Source organism: Microcaecilia unicolor, chromosome 3 (assembly GCF_901765095.1).
Source record: "Microcaecilia unicolor chromosome 3, aMicUni1.1, whole genome shotgun sequence".
Classification (NCBI taxonomy): Eukaryota; Metazoa; Chordata; class Amphibia; order Gymnophiona; family Siphonopidae; genus Microcaecilia; species Microcaecilia unicolor.
The window spans coordinates 430,806,962-430,826,425 of NC_044033.1; the positions used below are offsets into that span (position 1 = coordinate 430,806,962).

Sequence of the window (19,464 nt, forward strand, 5' to 3'; positions counted from 1 at the left end):
TCGATATCTCTCTTTTGGGTTTCTGTACCCCAAGTGCATCAGTCTGCACTTCTTGGCATTAAATTTTAACTTTCAATATATGCAGGGACCTATCTCTACTTAAAATCCCATGTTCATATTATTATGTGACACTTTTATTAAATTATATAGTGTTAGTGCTCAGATTGGAGTGCTGATTGGAGCCCCAGGAGCCATCTCCTCCATTTAGCACTGCATATCGCCATCATTGCACCTTAATCCTCCTTCCTACCTCAAACTACACAGTTCTTCTTTGATAGATGTTCTCATTAAATATATAATAAATTCTGTAAAACTCTACCTACTGATCTTCAATCCAATGTAGTTCTTACATGCAGTATGATGATATTCCTGGATCCACGGTCAAATTTTTTTCTTGCTGTCCAACAAAATGTGCTATTAAGTGCTGTGCTCTACTGTTTCTATTCCTTTCGTTCTCTACATGGGATTTTAAAAAGAGAGCGGTCCCTGCATATATTGAACATTGAATATTAGAAGGAACCAATTATAACATAGTATCCCAGCAGCATACTGAAATTAAATTTTAACTGCCAGACCCTCAACCGTTTTTCTAACTTTTGGAGATCACTTTTCATTGTTTCTACTCCCTCCAGGGTATCCACTCTATTGGCTATCTTCGTGTCATCTGCAAAAAGACAAATCTTTCCTTTCAACCCTTCAGCAATATCTCTCACAAATATATTAAACAGAATAGGCCCCAGCACCGACCACTGAGGAACTCCACTGCTCACCTGCCTTTCCTCCAAGCAGATTCCATTTACCACCACCCTCTGCCATCTGTCGGCCAACCAGTTTCTTATCCAGTTCACCACTTTTGGTCCTAAGTTCAGCCCTTTCAGCTTATTCACGAGTCTTCTGTGGTGGACCGTATCAAAGGCTTTGCTGAAATCCAAGCAGATTACATCTAGCGCACGTCGTTCATCCAGTTCTTTGGTCACCCAGTCAAAGAAGTCAATAAGATTTGTTTGGCAGGATTTCCCTTTAGTAAAACTATGTTGCCTCGGGTCCTGTAATCTGTTGGCTTCTAGAAAGTTAACTATCCTTTCTTTCAGCAGCGCAATTATTTTTCCTACCATCAATGTGAGACTTACCGGTCTGTAGTTTCCCCCCTTCTTCCCTGTCTCCACTTTTGTGAAGAGGGACCACATCCGCTCGTCTCTAATCTCGCGGAACCTGTCCCGTCTCTAAAGATCTATTAAATAAATCTTTAAGAGATCCCGCTAGGACCTCTCTGAGCTCCCTCAGTATCCTGGGATGTATCCCACCCAGCTCCATAGGTTTGACCACCTTCATATTCTCCAGCTGTTTATAAACTCTCTTCTGTAAATGGCGCAGTATCCACTCCATTCACAGATATTCCCTCAGCAGCCAAACGCGGTCCTTCACCAGGATTTTCCTCTGTGAACACCAAAGAGAAGTAATTGTTTAGCATGTTTGCTTTATCCTCCTCACTCTCCACACAGACAGACATTCTCATTATCTTGCAGTCTTGTAATTCCATTTCTACCTTTTATCCTTTCTCCAATATATCTGAAAAAGGTTGTCACTTCTCTTTACATCTTTAGCCATTTTTTCTTCTGCTTTCGCTACTCTTATTTCCCTCGCTTCTTTGAGTTTAATCCGATAATCTTTTCCGTGACCCTCTCGTTGCATTCTTTTATATTTCTTGAACAAAGCCTCTTTTGCTCTTATTTTTTCAGCTATTTGTTTGGAGAACCATATAAGCTTCCTGTTTCTCTTGTTTTTGTTAAATTTCCTTGCATAAAGATCAGTTGCCATATTTATAGCAGCCTTTAGCTTTGACCACTGGTTTTCCACTTCTCCTATGCCTTCCCACGCCAACAGCTCCTTATTCAGGTATTCTCCCATTTTATCAAAATCAGTACGTCTGAAATCCAGTACTTTTGAGTTTTGTGTGTCCACACTCCGCCATTGCCTATTATATAACAAAGGAGGCACCTACTTTGTGTAAAGAATAACATTTTAGGCATGAGCACTTACACTAGACATAGAGATGATCTAAATGTTCACACCTAAATTGCTGAAAAACACATAGGGGCTCATTTTCAAAGCACTTTGGGTCCCCTTTATCAAGCTGTGGCAAAAGGAGGCCAGCGCTGGTGTCAGCGCTTGTTTTACATGTGTGCTGAGGCTCCCTTTTACCGCAGCTGGTAAAAGGGAAGTCTCGCTTTCCTTCAGGAAATGGCCTGGCAGCAAATAAAGCACTTGCTGTGAGGCCATTTCGGGAGGCAGCCCTTACCTCCACCCATTAAGGTAGTGGTAAGGGCTCCCATGTTAATCCAGCAATAACGAAAAATAAATATAAATTTTTATATAAATATAAAAATAAATGTTTGTAGTGCTGAAAATGATGGTGTGCTAGGGATGGGAAGTACCGCTGGGCTGCTGTGGTAGCCCGGCAGTACTTCCTGTATAGCGAGCGGTAAGCCCACGTTGGGCTTACCGCCACTTAGTAAAAGGAGCCCTCAGACTTACAAAAGTTCCATAGGTTACTATGGAGGGGAATAATCGAACGTCGCCGGCGAAATAGGTCGCCAACGATCTATTTTGGCGGCGGCCTAACAGCTGGCCGAAACCGTATTTTCAAAAAAGATGGCCGGACAAATTTCTTTTTGATAATACGGCTTGGGCCGGCGAAATGCCTTGGATTTCGCCGGGTTTGAGATCGCCAGTTTTCTTTTTCCGCGATAATGGAAAAAACTGCCGGCGATCTCATACCCAGCGAAATCCAAGGCATTTGGCCGTGGGAGGAGCCAGCATTTGTAGTGCAATGGTCCCTCTCACATGCCAGGACACCAACCGGGCACCCTAGGGGGCACTTCAAATATCTTTTATAAACAACCAAATTAGCTTCCAGGTGCATAGCACCCTTCCCTTGTGTGATGAGTCCCCCAATTCCCCCCAAAACCCACAGCCCACAAGTGTGCACCATTACCCTAGCCCTAAGGGCTGAAGGGGGGCACCTACATGTGGGTACAGTGGGTTTTGGGGGGTTTGGGAGGGCTCAACATTACCCACCACAAGTGGAACAGGTAGGGGGGGATGGGCCTGGCTCTGCCTTTCTGCAGTCCACTGCAACCAACAACAACTGTTCCAGGGACCTGCATACTGCTGTCAGGGTGCTGGGTATGACATTTGAGGCTGGCATACAGGCTGGCAAAAAAGGTTTGTATTTTAATAATTTTAGTGTGGGAGGGGGTTGGCGACCACTGGGGGAGTAAGGTGAGGTCATCCCCCATTCCCTCCGGTGGTCATCTGGTCAGTTGGGGCACCTTTTTGAGGCTTGGTCGTGAAAATAAAAGGACCAAGTAAACCCGGCGAAATACTGCTTATCGCCGGGTTTTATTTTTCCATTATCCGCGAAAGCCGGCCATCTGGTAGCCACGCCCAAGCCTGCCCATGTCCCGCCTTCGCTTCGCCGCCAACATGCCCCTTTGAACTTTCGCCGGCGAGGCGAAGGGAAAGCGGCGAAGCTATCACAAATGTAGCTTTTGATTATACGCTTTTCGCCGCTTTTGCGAAATCGCCGGCCATAACCCGATTTGTGTCGGGAAATAGCCAGCGATTACTTTCGATTATAAGCTGGTATGTAATTTTGTAATTCTAAGTGCTTTGAAAATATGTCTCATAACATAGTAGATAAAGACCTGCATGATCTATCCAGTCTGCCCAACATATGCATACGTAGTCTTCAGCTGTTCTTGCCATTTTCAAGACAAATATCATAGAAGTCTGTCTGGCACTGGTTTAGTTTTCAACTACTGGAGTTGAGGAAGTTGCATCCAGCCCAATATAAATTATAGCATTCTATGATTTATGTGCATAACTGTGTGTTCCACCCATACTCTACCCAGACTCCACCCATATGTACACCCACCTTTAAACTATGTGTCAATGCATTTAGGCACATAATCAATATATTGGCACACATACACACAAATATGCCAGTATTGTGGTCTTTATGTATATTTCATCGTAAAGTACTAAGGTAAGCTCATGGAGATATTTTGCATGCAGAAAACTCAAAAAGCTGTTCTCAACTGGTATAAAGTCAAATGTGTATTAAAACAATGCTTGTATAAGTGGAAACACAAAGAAAATGAAGATCTGTAGCTGGAGTGTACTAAGACATCTACAAAAGCAAAGCATTATTTTACAGAGTGTGAGAATTTCTCTTTTTCTGTAGCACTCTCCATTATTGTTGCCAGGTTCTATAACTGAGGGTCTGAACTTTCAAACAACTTGCACCATATTAGTGATTCTACCACCGAGTTGAGGAAAAAGGCCTCCATCTAATTTAGCTTAGCTGCTGTTATCCATTTTCTGATAGGTATGTTCAACAAATTAGATCACTGGCTTGGAAGAACATTCCAAAATCTCTGTTTGGAAGAGGGACAGGGCTCGTATGAAACTCAGGCTGTTCACTATGAAGGCAACAATATGCAAAGGGATCTAAATGGCAAAATAAGAACTTAACTGGCTAGATCAAAGCCTTCAAAAATGATCACACTAATGGCTACAACTCACTAACTAAATTTCACTAAGCCACTGAAATTAGCCAGAACCAGAGTTGGATCTCCAAACAGGATTAGGTCAGAGGAGAAAGGTAGTTAGCACTCTCAGAGATAGCTTCTTAACATGGACTGGGACAACAGAAGGTGAAATTATGTCTTGCCCAATAATTTTCTTTCCTTTAGTCAGCTGCACTGTTCTGAACAAGTAATGTTACCCCCAAAATATGGGAGAGTACCAAGAGTGACAATTTGGGTGAAATATGGCAATGGAATGAATAAAAGTACTTATATACCTCCAACAACCATCTCCATAGTATTACTTCTAGAATTAATGAAGCAATGTGTTAAGCACCTGTACATTTGCAAATGAAAATTTAGCACAACTTAAAGATGTAGGTTAGTAAGTAGTTTCAGAAGTGAACATGTTTATATATAATGGAACTTTGCATTCAAGAAGGGGAAAAAAAACTCCTATACCTGTCTGAAGTAGGGAGAAAAGAAGATTGTTGAGGACAAGAATTAGAAAGACCTCCATCAGCTGGAACAGTAAGATGGGATGTGGACCCTTTGCATTCTATAGCCTTACTAAATAAGAGTATATTAGAAAAGGAAAAAGGTTGTTATGAATCCAATATTTTTTGAATTATTTGGGAATTCATCAACATAGACATTAATGATTCAATATAACAGTACAAGATATGAAGAATAGGAAAATGTATTCAAAGGGCAACAAATAAGGGGCCTATTTACTAAGGTAAAATTAGTTCTTACCCTGATCATTTTCTTTCCATTAGTCCCAACAGATCCATCCAGAGACTTGTGGGTTATGTCCCTCTACCAGCAGGTGGAGATAGAGAGAACTTCAGAGGTTTACTCTATGTGGTCATGTGCAGTCACCTTAACTTCAGTATTGTCGATACCAAAGCAGTGGAAGACGAAAGAGGAAGTCCTCTAGTTTACTCTATGTGGTCATGTGCAGTCACCTTAACTTCAGTATTGTCGATACCAAAGCAGTGGAAGACGAAAGAGGAAGTCCTCTACTGCCTGCATAAAGCCCATGTAAGCTCCTCAACCGCTCCTGCAGGAGGGTAACAGAAGGTTTCCTTTATGTTTTGATTTGTTTTGCCTTTTTTTTTTCTTTTTTTTTTGTAGCCAAAAATCAAATGAAGAAATCTGATGAAACTGAGGCTACTAGAAGAAAACACTCAACCCAGAACAACAAAGGGCGGGCCTCTGGATTGATCTGTTGGGACTAATGGAAAGAAAATTATCAGGTAAGAACTAATTTTACCTTCCATAGCGTCCCACAGATCAATCCAGAGACTTGTGGGATGTACCAAAGCAGTCCTCAAGTGAGGTGGGGTACTACAACCTGCAATGATCCACAGGCCGCGGTTACATGTGCTGCCACGTCAAATCTGGAATGCCTAGTGCTGCCATGCCAAGCCCGCAAAGCCTGGCAAGGGAAGGACAGCAGATCAAGTGGGTGATCTACAAAAAAGCCATCCACAGCAGGGCAGAGGACCAAGTGGCTGAACTGCAAAGGGCAGCCACGGAAGCCAGACGGGACACAGAAAAGGAAGTCAACTACGCTCTGGAAGAAAGCACTGCCACCCGCAACGGGAGAGACTGTCCCATACAGAGGCCAGCTGAAGAAATTGCCTCTCTCAGCCAACAGCCACTGTGGCTCTTGAAACCAGATCCCCTTTCTTGTGACCAGCAAGAGGACAACATGAGGGTATGCCGGGAGGCATTTCTGCTCAGCAGGTCAGGAATCTGATGATCCTACCACAGTGTGGGTGTTTTGTAAGGAATCACCACCTTCTTATATACCTAGGGCTCTCCAGAGTCTGAATATGTCTGCTTCTGATCCTGCCACAGCTACATCTGCTAATCTTAAAACGGTGAGCACTAGCAGACCGCTACAGTCTTTAGCAGTGCATAAGGCTATGTAGGAAGTCACTTCTGCTCAGTGGGTCATCCCAGGCACTGCCCCGCTATGCAGAGACGTAGCTAGGTGGGGTGCAAGGGGAGCAGCTGCTCCCCTAAAAGGATTTTGAATAAAATGGCTCTTATGTGGAACAGCTCTTCAGCATCACACTGACACCTATTGTATAAAAGGTCTGCTCCTCCTAATATCAAAACCGTTATGTCCACATTTGCCAATCTAAAAATGGCGAGCCTTCCTATGGTACTGAGCAAAACAAGAAGCAAAGAGTTGACCAACGGAACTCGCTGGTCACTTCCAAATAGTATAGGGAAGAGAAAAAGGTGGAATGGGACGGAAGGCAGAAACCACCGCATGCAGAAAAGACAGGACTATGCACCTGTCACCAGTAGAAATCCAGAGGATCTCAAACGGATGAAGTCGGGAGTTCCGAGAACCTGCCTGGACTGGACTGCTAAAGAAACCTAGGCTGCCCAGGACGATAGCCCTGGTGTCATAAAGGTAAGGGTGAGCCTGACCCGACCAAAAAGAACTTGTAGACATGTCCTCAGGAAGACACTGAGTCTATAAGTCACCCAGGTCTTCCACCAACTTCATGGAGTCCTCAAACAATAGTTGCCCTGAAAAGTGAGTTAACCAGTCATCATTAGAAGCTGCATTCAGCACCCAGCAGCACAACCACATCAAATAACAGACTGTGATCGCAAAATACGTCTATTTATTTGATGCCAGAAAGAAATCATAGAAGAAAACTTGCAATTAAGCCGGCCTCGACTCTACATCTGGCAAGTGAGGAGGCGGTTGACTGTCTGCCTTCTGGAAGGGATCTGAAATCTGCTGCCACCAGCTACGGCACACCCTAGCAGCCTACAAGCTGCAGATAGCCACCTCCAGGGAGAGAGAACTGAAACATCAGCAGAAAACCTGGTAGGAAAAATAAAACCTGACTTGGATTGGCACCTGTTGCTGAGGAGCAAAAGAAAGGACTTCCGAAGCCTATATGGAACAGCACTCCCCGAAAAGCCAAGATTTGTGAGGGAAACAACTGACTCTTGGTGACACTGATTACCAATCCTAAGGACTAAAGACGAGTAGGTATCTTGGATGAAGTTTGCAGAGTCTCTTGATAGAGAGAGCCACAAATCAGCCAGTCACGAGGTATGGATGAACCTGCAATTCATCCTTATGAAGGAAAGCTGCAAATACTACCATGACCTTGCAAAAATGTCCTCAGCAACATGGAAAGGCTGAATGACATGGTCATAAATCACTAAGATCCCTCTGCAGCAAGGAGCACTGGGAGTATGAAAGTAAGTTTCCTTGGGGTCCAGGGAGGCTAGAAACTCTCCCCACCAGACAGAACTATTACACACTGCAAGGTTCCCATTGTGAAAAGTTGAACCTTAAACACCCTAGACTCTTATGATGTCCAAACTCAGCTGGAAGGAAGCTCCCTGGTTGGAACTACAAAGCAAAGGGAACAACTTCCCATTCCCCAATTGCAACTGGGGACAGACTCAACTGTACCTAAAGAAAGAAACGTTGGCAAGGTGACAAGAACTGCCTGACAGTGTTTGAGCTTGTATGTAGACTCCAAGAAAAATCTGTAGTGAAGTCCAGGTTGTAACTGTGCGATAGAAAAACTAAGGCACATCTGAGTAGTGGTTCACTACTCCTGAAACCAGTACAGGAGTCCTGCCTGAGGAGTGAACTGAGACTCCATCATTGGAAGATGCAGCAGGCATAGGTTGATCTGTAGTTGAAACAGAGCACATTCTACCAGCAGCCAGGTGGCCTGTCGAAGTGGAAGTGGAAACCCTGAAAGTGGTTTTCCTGGCCCCACAAAACCTATGACAAAACCAAGTGGATTAAATTCATCCTTAAACTCATCCCCTGGCAATCTCAGAGACTTGGAAGTCCCTCAGGTCTTTACCCAACTGCCCTAGATCTTCTCCAGTCCCAAGATTACTTCCAAAAGGCAGGTTGCCAAATGTGACTTGGAAGCCACATCAGTGGTCTGATGCCTAAGCCAATGCTAACTTCCTGCAGATAGGGACAAGAATTGGCTGGTGTTACTGTGCACTATAACTGCTGTGCATTGGAGCTAACAAGTGCGGATGAGGCAGATGGCGTAGCAGAATATGGCTGTTGCACCATTGCGCACTACAGATAGCAAGCTGCAGTGGGTCATGAAGCAGCACCCCTAGCGCTCTGTGCTTACTTCTCAGCTGATTGCAACAACTATTAAGCTACCTCTACACTGAAGTAGCTCCTGGACCACTCCTCATGAAATGTAGGTACCCCATACCATGAAAAGATGCCAAAAAAAAACCATAGAAGCAATCAGAGGTACCAGGTACGCTGCAGATACCGGGGTAGCTGAGGCTAGTATGCAAAGGTGTGACCAGTATCAGTATGCAAAGAGAGAGAGAAGTGAAATCTTTAGTACAGTAGAGTTCTGATAACTATTCCAGTTAAGCAAGAACTGCTTGGCCAGGCAAGAAGTAAGAGAGAATGAAATAAAATATGCCCCATTGGAAACCTAGCTGAGCCCACAGTTTCTAACAGGATGGATAAAACCAACCTTGAACCTGAAACTTCAGGCTGAAAGGCCAGCTACCTTCCTGAATAAAACTAGTTTGATGTAAACAGTACACACAGTGCAAATGTCACCAGGGCAGCACAGAGGGTGCAGGATTACCATGGAAACCCAGAGAAACCTGAGAGGCCTGCACTAGCCTCAAAATGTAACATTTCTCACAGAAACATGGAGTCAACAGCCCTAAGCCTGACTAACTAAACAAACTGTACTGCCATGCTCTGAGAAAGGGGAAGAGGGAAAGAGGGAAAAACCTAGAGTAGAGTTCCTAATCCTGATCCCTTTTCTTCCTCCATTAATGATGTACACACACCCTGAACCTCCTCAAGGAGGGTCCAGAAATATTCTTAGTGGAAATCACCTAGTGAAGCACAGGCATCTCTACCTGAAGAATTTCAGTACCTTCCAAGCTGCAACTTAAGGCTCTCGCTGCCACAAAACAGCTGCAGGGGTCTAATGGGTGTCGACCTCACCCCTGGAAAGCTGCGGAAGACTCAAAGCTGTGGAAGACCCGAGGACTCCCACAGAAGTCTGCAAACCTCCCCAGGCCTCCTTTCTTAGAAGCCCTTAAATATCAAATATGAAGAAACTGGGAGTGATCCACCCCAGTTCCCCAGTCACATTTCTGAAAAGCCTACATATAAAACTGCCTGAATCGCAAGCAAATCAGGCCCCAGGGGAGCGCCGGCGCTTCAGCATTGCCATGTGGCGCGGCAAGAAAGATGGTGCCCTCAAGCGTGCGCGCGGCGCACCCAAGAAAACAACTGCCCTGTGTCTGCCAAAACAAGCCGGGAAGGAGCACACCGCTCCACGGAGTTGGGCTGTACAGTGGATCTCCAGCATGGGAAACTGCAGCAGCCTAGTGGCTCCCACACTGGCAGCCGCTTTTGCTCTGCCCCACCGACGCAGATAAAATAATGACTACTCACCCCCTCGGGAATCACTGTTGCATGCCAAGTCGGTCCTCACATCATTCAGCCGGTACTGCAAACCGACATAAGCTTGCCACACTGGACAAATCAGACTGAGGAGATTTTTTTTTTAAACAGTGCTCAAACTGCATTTTTTTTTTTAAAGGCAGGAGAGGACACCGGAGCAAAAGAAACCTCAGACACCTTTTAAAGTCAGGAGAGTGAGAACCACAAACCCCAGTCAGACAGAGAGAAGGGGTTGATGGGGGAGGAAGGGAGGGACCTGGCACCACCAGGTGTGCACCCAAGTCCCAGGACCGGGACACCTCAGACCCCAGAAGCTCGACTAGACCCAGGGGACCAGGCCAGGAGCAAATCAATCCAGAGCTGAACAGACATGACCATCCACCTGCTAGATAGACAGAATACTGAAGTTAAGGTGACTGCACATGACCACATATAGTAAACCTCTGAAGTTCTCTCTATCTCCACCTGCTGGTAGAGGGACAAAACCCACAAGTCTCTGGATTGATCTGTGGGACGCTATGGAATCCATGTTAAAAACACATTTCCATGGTGTTTTACCATAAGAAAATTCATGTAAGAATACTGATCAGCAGAACCTGTGTAACCCAATTTAGTAAATTCTGCAACTTTTATTGCATTGCCTCTATGTGAAATTTGTAAATTCCCAAGCTGTGAAAATACAAGATTACATCCCTTCATCTTGGTGCTACCATGTCAAAGGGCCCCTGAGCAACTGTAGTAAGCTCCTTCCTCTCCTCATTTTTGTGGCACGAGGTGCAAGCTGAAGTCCCTGGCCATCCTCTCTCCCTCCCACACAGCATATAAATATTCATAGCAGCAGGATTTTGTCCACCTTCTAAAGTAAGCACCTCACTCCTGACAGTAACAGTACCCCTCAGCCAATGAAAGCATTCCCCCTGCTTCCCATCCACCCTCTACCCGTCTCCTCCCCTCCCCTGCTTACCCATACACCAGGGTGTTCAAACTGAACAGATGCAATTGTTGATTACTCCTGCTATGTTGACACTGCACTTCAAAATGGGTTACTCACTGCAGGATGGTTTCCCTCAAGGCTAGGATGCTTATTTCAGAGGGCTCTGCAATGAATATTCATGTGCTGGTTGAGCAAGAAGAGCAACTTCAGTTTTCCCCCACTGTCATTAGGGATTTTATCAATGTGGATTAGAAGGACATACTGAGAAGTTGTTGTTAACATGGCAGCCACCGGAAGCATCGCCAGGCACTTTAAACTGCAATAATCTCAGGAAGAATGTTAGCCACACCTCTTGATGTGCATTTTCAGAACAGCACAGGCACAAAGATCTAACTCAAGCTACTTTTTGCCACACCAATGAGCTGTTCTGCATGCATTGCACCCGATTTCTATGCACAGAAAAAAAAATCATGAAATGATGAGATAATCGCAGTTTTTCAGAACAATTTCCATGCATCCTACAACACATTTTTACCAAGTGATAAATACTGAAATCAGCATTTACTGTGTGCAGTGTCTTATCATGGCCTAGTAAATAGACCTTTAAGAGGGTAATGTTATAAGGGGCACCTAGATCAAGATCCATTTAAGATCATCTCTGTGAAGCCTATTTTATAAGACAAGTAGGCTTGAGCATTTACACCTGACAATATTCAAGTACATCCACATGCAAATTATAGTACTTTGTAATCTACATGTGCACTTGCACACTCCGCCCATATACTGCCCAAATTTCACCCTTGTGTATGCCCGCTAGCAAAGTACACACCATCATTTCCAAGTGCGTACTTTTATGCCAGTCGATATTTGATAAGAAATCTCTTAGGCACATATGTGGCCACATCTATGCATTAGTGACTAAAATACCCCAAAGTGGGTGCATACTTTACTGTTTAACAAATTACCCTGTAAATATTTGGTCAAATTTCATTTCTAACAAATCAGATCAAGAAAATGCTTCTCATTTTCAACTGTGAATCAGAAGATTATACAGTATACAGTACAATGTGAGTTCTGCTAGCATGCCTGGTATCAGTATTCGTGGAAAATCTATGTCTATACATGATCACTTTATTTACTAGCACGTATAGACATAGACATGTAACTCCTGTGCCCAAGATGTGATTTGATTACACAGCTTGACAGTTTTTCTTGATTGTTTCCTGTATACACTATGAATGCAACTGAACATTTACTTATTTATTTAGATTTTGCTCACACCTTTTTCAGTAGTAGCTCAAGGTGAGTTACAGTCAGGTACACTGGATATTTCTCTGTCCCAGGAGGGCTCACAAACTAAGTTTATACCTGAGGCAGTGGAGGGTTAAGTGACTTGCCCAAGATCACAGGGAGCAGCAGTGGGATTTGAACCAGCCACCTCTGGATTGCAAGACCAGTGCTCTAACCACTTGGCCACTCCACCACACATTTAGTTCAACTGGTTCAGCAGCAGGTCTCTGGCTGGGTTTCTTTCCCAATCAATAATTAGTCGCTGCTGTGGGCCAGTAAGCCATAGAATACTAGGACAGCTGTTGTACAGAAGCTCATTATAGCAAGATCAGGCTCTTCTGCTTGAAGGGTGGAATTAATCAAGGTGTAGTAAAAGTTTGCCTTTTAGCACACCTTGATGTTCTGCTGGATTCAGCAACCTGCAGGATCCCAGTATGCAGGTTGCTGAATCCCATGGTAAAAGAACAACACTGTTTGCGAGCCACATGACAAGCAGCTTTATTCTATGTGCCCAGAAGCACAGGACTGCAAGCCACACCCCAATGCTTCCAGGGTGCCAGAACAGGGCTCCCTCAGCTTCCGGGCCCCCCGACTCAAGCCCCACCCACTCCCCCTCTGGCAACCCCACTTCAAAAGGTAGCCCTTTCCCTCTCAAAGGGGCTACCTTGACATTATCAATGTGGATTAGAAGGACATACTGAGAAGTTGTTGTTAACATGGCAGCCACCGGAAGCAACGTGAGGCACCTTAAGCTGCAATAATCTCAGGAAGAATGTTAGCTACACCTTTTGATGTGTTCTTCATGGATCTATACGCAGGAGCGACGCCCATCCAAAATGGCACAACTACTGCCAGGGGGTCATATTTCAATATAAGGAAATGTTTCGCATGCGAATGCCACCAGGGGGTGCCATTTTGGATGTGGCACCAGACTGGGCAGGGGCGACTGGGCATTGCTCCTGCCCACAGACCACTGAAGCCCCTCCCTACCAGGACTACTAATGATGTTAAGGTAGTCCTTTGAGTGGGGGTGGTGAGGGTTGTGGGGCTTGAACTTTGGGGCTTGGGCGTAGAAGTCAGGAGGGATACCCTGCTCAGCTTCAGAATCATCAGGACATGGTTTAAGGCACAATGCTCCTAGGTGGTGAAATAACCCCAGCATTTTCATGTTTTGCATCTTATTACCACTTAACCCGTGGCAACTTAAATATTGCTGCAGTATTTTTTGTTGGGTGGCATTAGGACCATTTAAGTCGAGTTGAGCCAAATAACATGATTTAAGGCCCTAACACTCCTTAATGAATTCCCCCAAAATAGACGTTTTTTTATAGTATGGATATCAGACAGATAAGAACTGGACATAAGTAAGCACCCAAACAAAGTGACACCCTCCCGCACTTCTCTACAAGATCACTAAGAACACTTAGTATTAATATTTATTGTTCCCCAGACCAGTTCTCACATTGTTTAAAAGCCACACACTTTCCTCTCACTTAGCCTTTTCTATTATCCATTTAATGAAATCAGGATACTAATCTGCTAACTATCACCAGAATCCCATTAAAATACACTAAGCATGTACTGCATACAATGCAAACAACTGAACAGAGGATTCAGGGAATGAGGGTTTGTTTTGTTTTGAGCAGGGCGTATGGCAATAAAGTACATACCTTTTATTCTAAAATGCTGAGCATCTGAGGAAGCAACACTAATTTACCGGTAACAGGTGTTTTCTAATTACCACAATGCAATGAGCCTCACATATTGCATAATCAATTCCTCAAGCAGAGGATTCTTATAGAGCTTTCAGGAAATATTTTAGAATAATTTCCAATACACCACTGGTCCTGCATCTTTTAGGTATGAAATGTAGCTAAGCTACTAATTACAGAGTGTACAGTACAACTCCAGAAAAAGATGCAGGTGGATTATGCACCTCACTGAAAGGGAAGTGAATGTTTTTTCTTTTTTTGAATGGAACAGTTTATTGGGGATCCGAGGGGGGGAGGGAGGGGACTTTTCAGGTAGGGGTAAAAGCAGAAAATGTTAATGCAGTCATGAGTTGGGGGATGGTCATTGGCATAAGACTGGGCCAATTGTAATGATTGTAATGATTGTTTCATGTAATGCTGGACTGTACAACCGCTAGCAGCAGGCAAACATGTACTGTACTGATACTAATAAAAATAAATTTAAAAAAAATTTGACATCTATTACTAGTAAGCAGTTTGTGTTCTTCACAAGAAGATGGTGAAACAAAGTTATACATAGCGCTAAGTGCTGTCTTCAAACAAAAAGGAAAGGCAATTGGGAATAAATGCCAGTATGCAAAAAATCAAGTCCTACAGAAGGAAAAGCTAAGATACTTACCTGTAGCAGGTATTCTCCAAGGACAGCAGGCCTTATATTCTCACAACTGGGTAATGTGGTGCTGCGTTGCCCGGTCCGGAGCTTATAACAAGCTTTATAGAGCTTTGTGGTGCGTGAAACACGCTCCACCGCGCATGTGCCTTCCCTCCCACTGCAGTTAAAAATACTACAGCATAAAAAAGAAAAAATAGGAGACAACTCCTAGGGGAGGTGGGAGAGTTTGTGAGAATATAAGTCCTGCTGTCCTCGGAGAATACCTGCTACAGGTAAGTATCTTTGCTTTCTCCAAAGACAAGCAGACCATTAATTCTCACAACTGGGGTATCCCTAGCATTCAGGCTCTCCAAGAACAACAAATATTGGTTAACTGCAAGGGCATAGCTCATATTAACCTGAAACTATATACAAACTGAGTGAGAATGCAGCCTGAAACAGAATAAAATCGGACTAGGGGGTTGGAGTTAGATTCTAGACCACAAACAGATTCTGCAACACTGTCTGCCCGAAACGACAAGTCACATCAGGTATACTGCTCACGGCAGTAATGAGATGTGAATGTGTGGACTGAAGACCATGTTGTAGCCTTGCAAATTTCTTCAATGGAGGCTCTGACATTGTGAGCCTTGACATGACCCTCCAGGGTCAGCCCAGTCTAGGCATAAGTGAAAGAAATGCAATCTGCCAGCCAATTGGAGATTGTGCATTTCCTGATGGTGACCCCCATCCTGTTGGGATCAAAAGAAACAAAATGTTGGGCAGACTGTCTGTAGGGCTTTGTCTGTTCAACGTAATAGGCCAATGCTCGCTTGTAGTCCAAGATGTGCAAAGTGTTTTTGCCAGGATGGGCATGAGGTCGGGGAAAGAATGTTGGCAAGACAATCGACTGGTTCAGATTTAACTCCGACATGACCTTAGGTAGGAACTTAGGGGTGTGTGCAGAGGACTACTCTGTTGTGTTGAAATTTAGTGTAAGTTGCATCCACTACTAGAGCCTGAAGCTCACTGACTCTACAAGCTGAAGTAACAGCCACCTAGAAAATGACCTTCCAGGTCAAGTACTTCAGATAGTAGGAAGTCAATGTCTTGAAAGGAGCTTTCATCAGCTGGGTGAAAATGACACTGAGGTCCCATGACACAGGCATAGGTTTGACAAGGGGCTTTAACAAAAGCAAACCTCTCATGAAGCGAATAACTAAAGGCTGTCCAGAGATGTGCTTACCCTCTACACGTTGATAAGCACTAATTGCACCGAGATGAACCTTCACGGAGGTGGTCTTGAGACCAGACTCGGAGAGGTGTAGAAGGTATTCAAGCAGGGTCTGTGTAGGGCAGGACACAGGATCTAGGGCTTTACCCTGACACCATACGGCAAACCTCCTCCATTTGAAAGAATAACACCTCTTAGTGGAATCTTTCCTGGAAGCCAACAAGACCTGGAAGACATCATCTGACAGACCCAAGGAAGCAAATTCTAGGCTCTCAACACCCAGGCTGTGAGGGCCAGAGACTGAAGATTAGGATGCAGAAGTGATCCCTCGTTCTGCATGATGAGGGTCAGAAAACAGTCCAATCTCCACGGTTCTTCAGAGGATAACTCCAGAAGAAGAGGGAACAAGATCTGCCATGGCCAGTAAGGTGCAATCAAGATCATGGTCTTGCTTGATTTTCAGCAGTCTTCTCCACCAGAGGTATATGGGAGGATATGCATACAAAGGCCTGTCCCCCAATGCAGGAGGAAGGCATCCGATGCTAGTCTGTCGTGAGCCTGAAGTCTGTAACAGACAGTACTGAGGAACTTTGTGACTCAGATGAGTGGCAAAGAGATCCACCGCGGGGGTGCTCCACGCTTGGAAGATCTTGCGGGCATGCCCCATGCTGAGAGACCACTCGTGCTGTTGCATAACCCTACTCAACCTGTCGACCAGACTGTTGTTTTTGTCCACCAGATAAGTGGCTCAAAGGAACATGTTGTGATGGCAAGTCCAGTGCCACATCCGGATGGCCTCCTGACACAGAGGGCATGATCAGGTTCCCCCTGCTTGTTGGTGTAAAACATTACAACCTGGTTGTCTGAATGAGCACAATTTGGTGAGACAGCCAATCTCTGAAAGCCCTTAGAGCGTTCCAGATTACCCAGAGCTCCAGAAGGTTGATCTGAAGACCTGTTTCCTGAATGGACCAGGCTCCTTCAGTGTGAAACCCATTTACATGAGCTCCCCAACCTAGGAGAGGTGTATCTGTCGTCAGAACCTTTTGAGGCTGAGGAATTTAGAATGGTACTCCCAGAGTCAAACTGGATCGAATGGTCCACCAGAGCAAAGAGTGAACAAGCTCTGAGGACACTGGGATGACATCCTCTAGATCTCCCGTAGCTTGACACCACTGGGAGGCTACGGTCCATTGGGCTGATCTCATATGAAGGCATGTCATGGGAGTCGCAAACTGTGGAAGCCATGTGGTTTAACAGCCTCAACATCTGCTGAGCCAGGACCTGCTGAGAGACTCGAACCTGAGAAGCCAGAGCTGGAGTGTCCGATCTCAGTTCTGGGAGAAAAGCTTGAATGTTCTGCATATTCAGCAGGGCTCCAATGAATTCCAATTGCTGGGCAGGGTGCAGATGGGACTTTGGGTAGTTTAAAATGAACCCTGGTAGCTCTAGCACCTGTATGGACCCCCGAGCACCATCCTCTGACATGCTCTTTACCAGCCAATTATCGAGGTAAGGGAACACATGCACCCCCAGCCTGCATAGCGACACTGCGATTACTGATAGGCATTTAGTAAAGACCCTGGGTGCTGACATGAGGCCAAAAGGCAACATGCGGTACTGGAAGTGGTATGTTCCCAGCTGAAACCGAAGATACTTCCGGTGAGCAGGAAGTATCGGGATGTGTGTGTATGTGTCCTTTATGTCCAGACAGCATAGCCCATCATTTTCCTGAATCATCGGGAGAAAGGTGCCCAGGAAAACCATCCTGAACTTTTCTTTAACCAGGAATTTATTCATGGCCCTTAAGTCTAGAATGGGACGCACCCCCCCCCCCCCCCCTGTATTCTTTTGCACGAGGAAGTATCTGAAATAGAATCCCATCTTTTCTTCCCCTGGTGGAACGGGCTCGACCACATGGGCCTTCAGAAGGGCAAAGAGTCCCTCTGCAAATACCTGCTCGTGCTCAGAGCTGAAGTAATGAGCACTCGGTGGGCAATTAAAAGCCAATTGAAGATGTATACAAGGCGGACAATTTGGAGAACCCACCAGTCAGAAGTTATAAGGGACCACCTTTCATAGAAAAACTTCAGCCTCCCCCCAACCGGAACATCATCCGGGTCAGACACTTTGACAGCAGCTATGCTATGCTGGAGCCAGTCAAAAGCTCATCCCCTGCTTTGACTGGGGAGCAGCAGCGACCTTAGGCTGCCGAGAAGAGGTGTCGTACCTACATCTCTGGGAGTAGTAGGCACCCCTTCTGAACTTGCCAAAAGACCTCCTACATGAGGAGGCTGATGCAGAAGGTGTTTGGCGGGACAGAGAAAAGATGGTATCAGTATGTTTCTTGATTTGGTCAGCGACCTCCTCAACCTTCTCTCCAAAAAGGTTAGCCCCCGGAAGGGGGCATCCACCAACCTCTACTGAATTGACTGTTCCAAGTCAGAAACATGCAGCCATGAGAGACTGCACATTATTATACACTGAGCAGTAAAATTGTAAAATGACAGTTGAAGGTCTATTTTACAATCTGGAACCTGCTGTATGCATCAGACATAATTGTTAGAAGGAGAGGAAAATATTGAAGAATGATTACAAAGACAATATCCCCCCAAAAACAAGATCTAATATACATTGGACTCCTGTAGGAAATATTTTAATGGTCAGTTTGTGAACATATTTTGTGAGAGAAACAAGGTTACTGTGACCCAAAAATTATCTAAAAAAATGAAAAGCCCACAGAGATGTTAGATTCTTCTCTTGCTGGCAAAGTCAACCTTATGGCCAAAACAAATATAATGTCAAAACATTTTGTCCCTTTGGATAAGATACAAAGCTATAGACTGGAAGCAAAAATGTTATAGCCAGTGTCAACACAGGAGAATTAAACCTCTTTTTATATAAAAACACAAAACCCTAAGACACACCTTTGAATGGATGACCATTCTCCATCAGAATAAGGATAGGATGCAGACTGAGGGAATGAGATGGCTGCAGAAGTGTTTTTCTCCGGAACTTCATCACTGTAGATATTACGAAATGAGGACCTAAAATTAGAAACAGCATAAAATAATATTTTAACATAAGCAGCAATCCCTGGCTATACAGGCTACGACTCTATGGTTTATTTGCATTTTTATCAAAAGTGTCATAAGTATGAAAGATATAACCAGATATGTTATGTAACTGTTCCAAACAATTTTGTATATCCAAATCCATGGTTTACAAAATCTTTAACGTTATTAAAAACTCTCCTGTAGATTCCTGGAAAGATATTGGAGGAAACATAAGGATGACATGATACAGACATTCAAATTTTTGAAAGGTATGAATCCGTAAACAAATATTTTCCAGAGACGGGAAGTTGGTAGAACTAGAGGACATGAATTGAGGTTGAAAGGGGGCCAACTCAGGAATGTCAGGAAGTATTTTTTCGAGAGGATGGTAGATGTCCGGAACACCCTCCAACGGGAGGTGGTGGAGATGCAAATGGTAACAGAGTTCAAAAATGCCTGGGACAAACACAAAGGAATCCTGTTTAGAAGGAAAAGATCCAAAGAGGCTTAGCAGAGATTAGATAGTAAAACCAATTCAGGGCAGACTT

The 19,464-nt window shown here is 44.5% G+C and overlaps 1 protein-coding gene across 1 annotated transcript in view; it reads right to left on the bottom strand.

The window, feature by feature from the left end:
- Positions 1 to 19,464, bottom strand: part of LPIN1 (lipin 1) — a 176,344-nt gene that overhangs the window by 99,752 nt on the left and 57,128 nt on the right. The window contains exons 5-6 of the mRNA XM_030198855.1: positions 18,788 to 18,907; positions 5,052 to 5,159 (exon numbers count right to left, since the gene is read on the bottom strand). Coding sequence (XP_030054715.1) covers positions 5,052 to 5,159; positions 18,788 to 18,907 — 228 coding nt within the window. The remainder of the gene's footprint in view (positions 1 to 5,051; positions 5,160 to 18,787; positions 18,908 to 19,464) is intronic.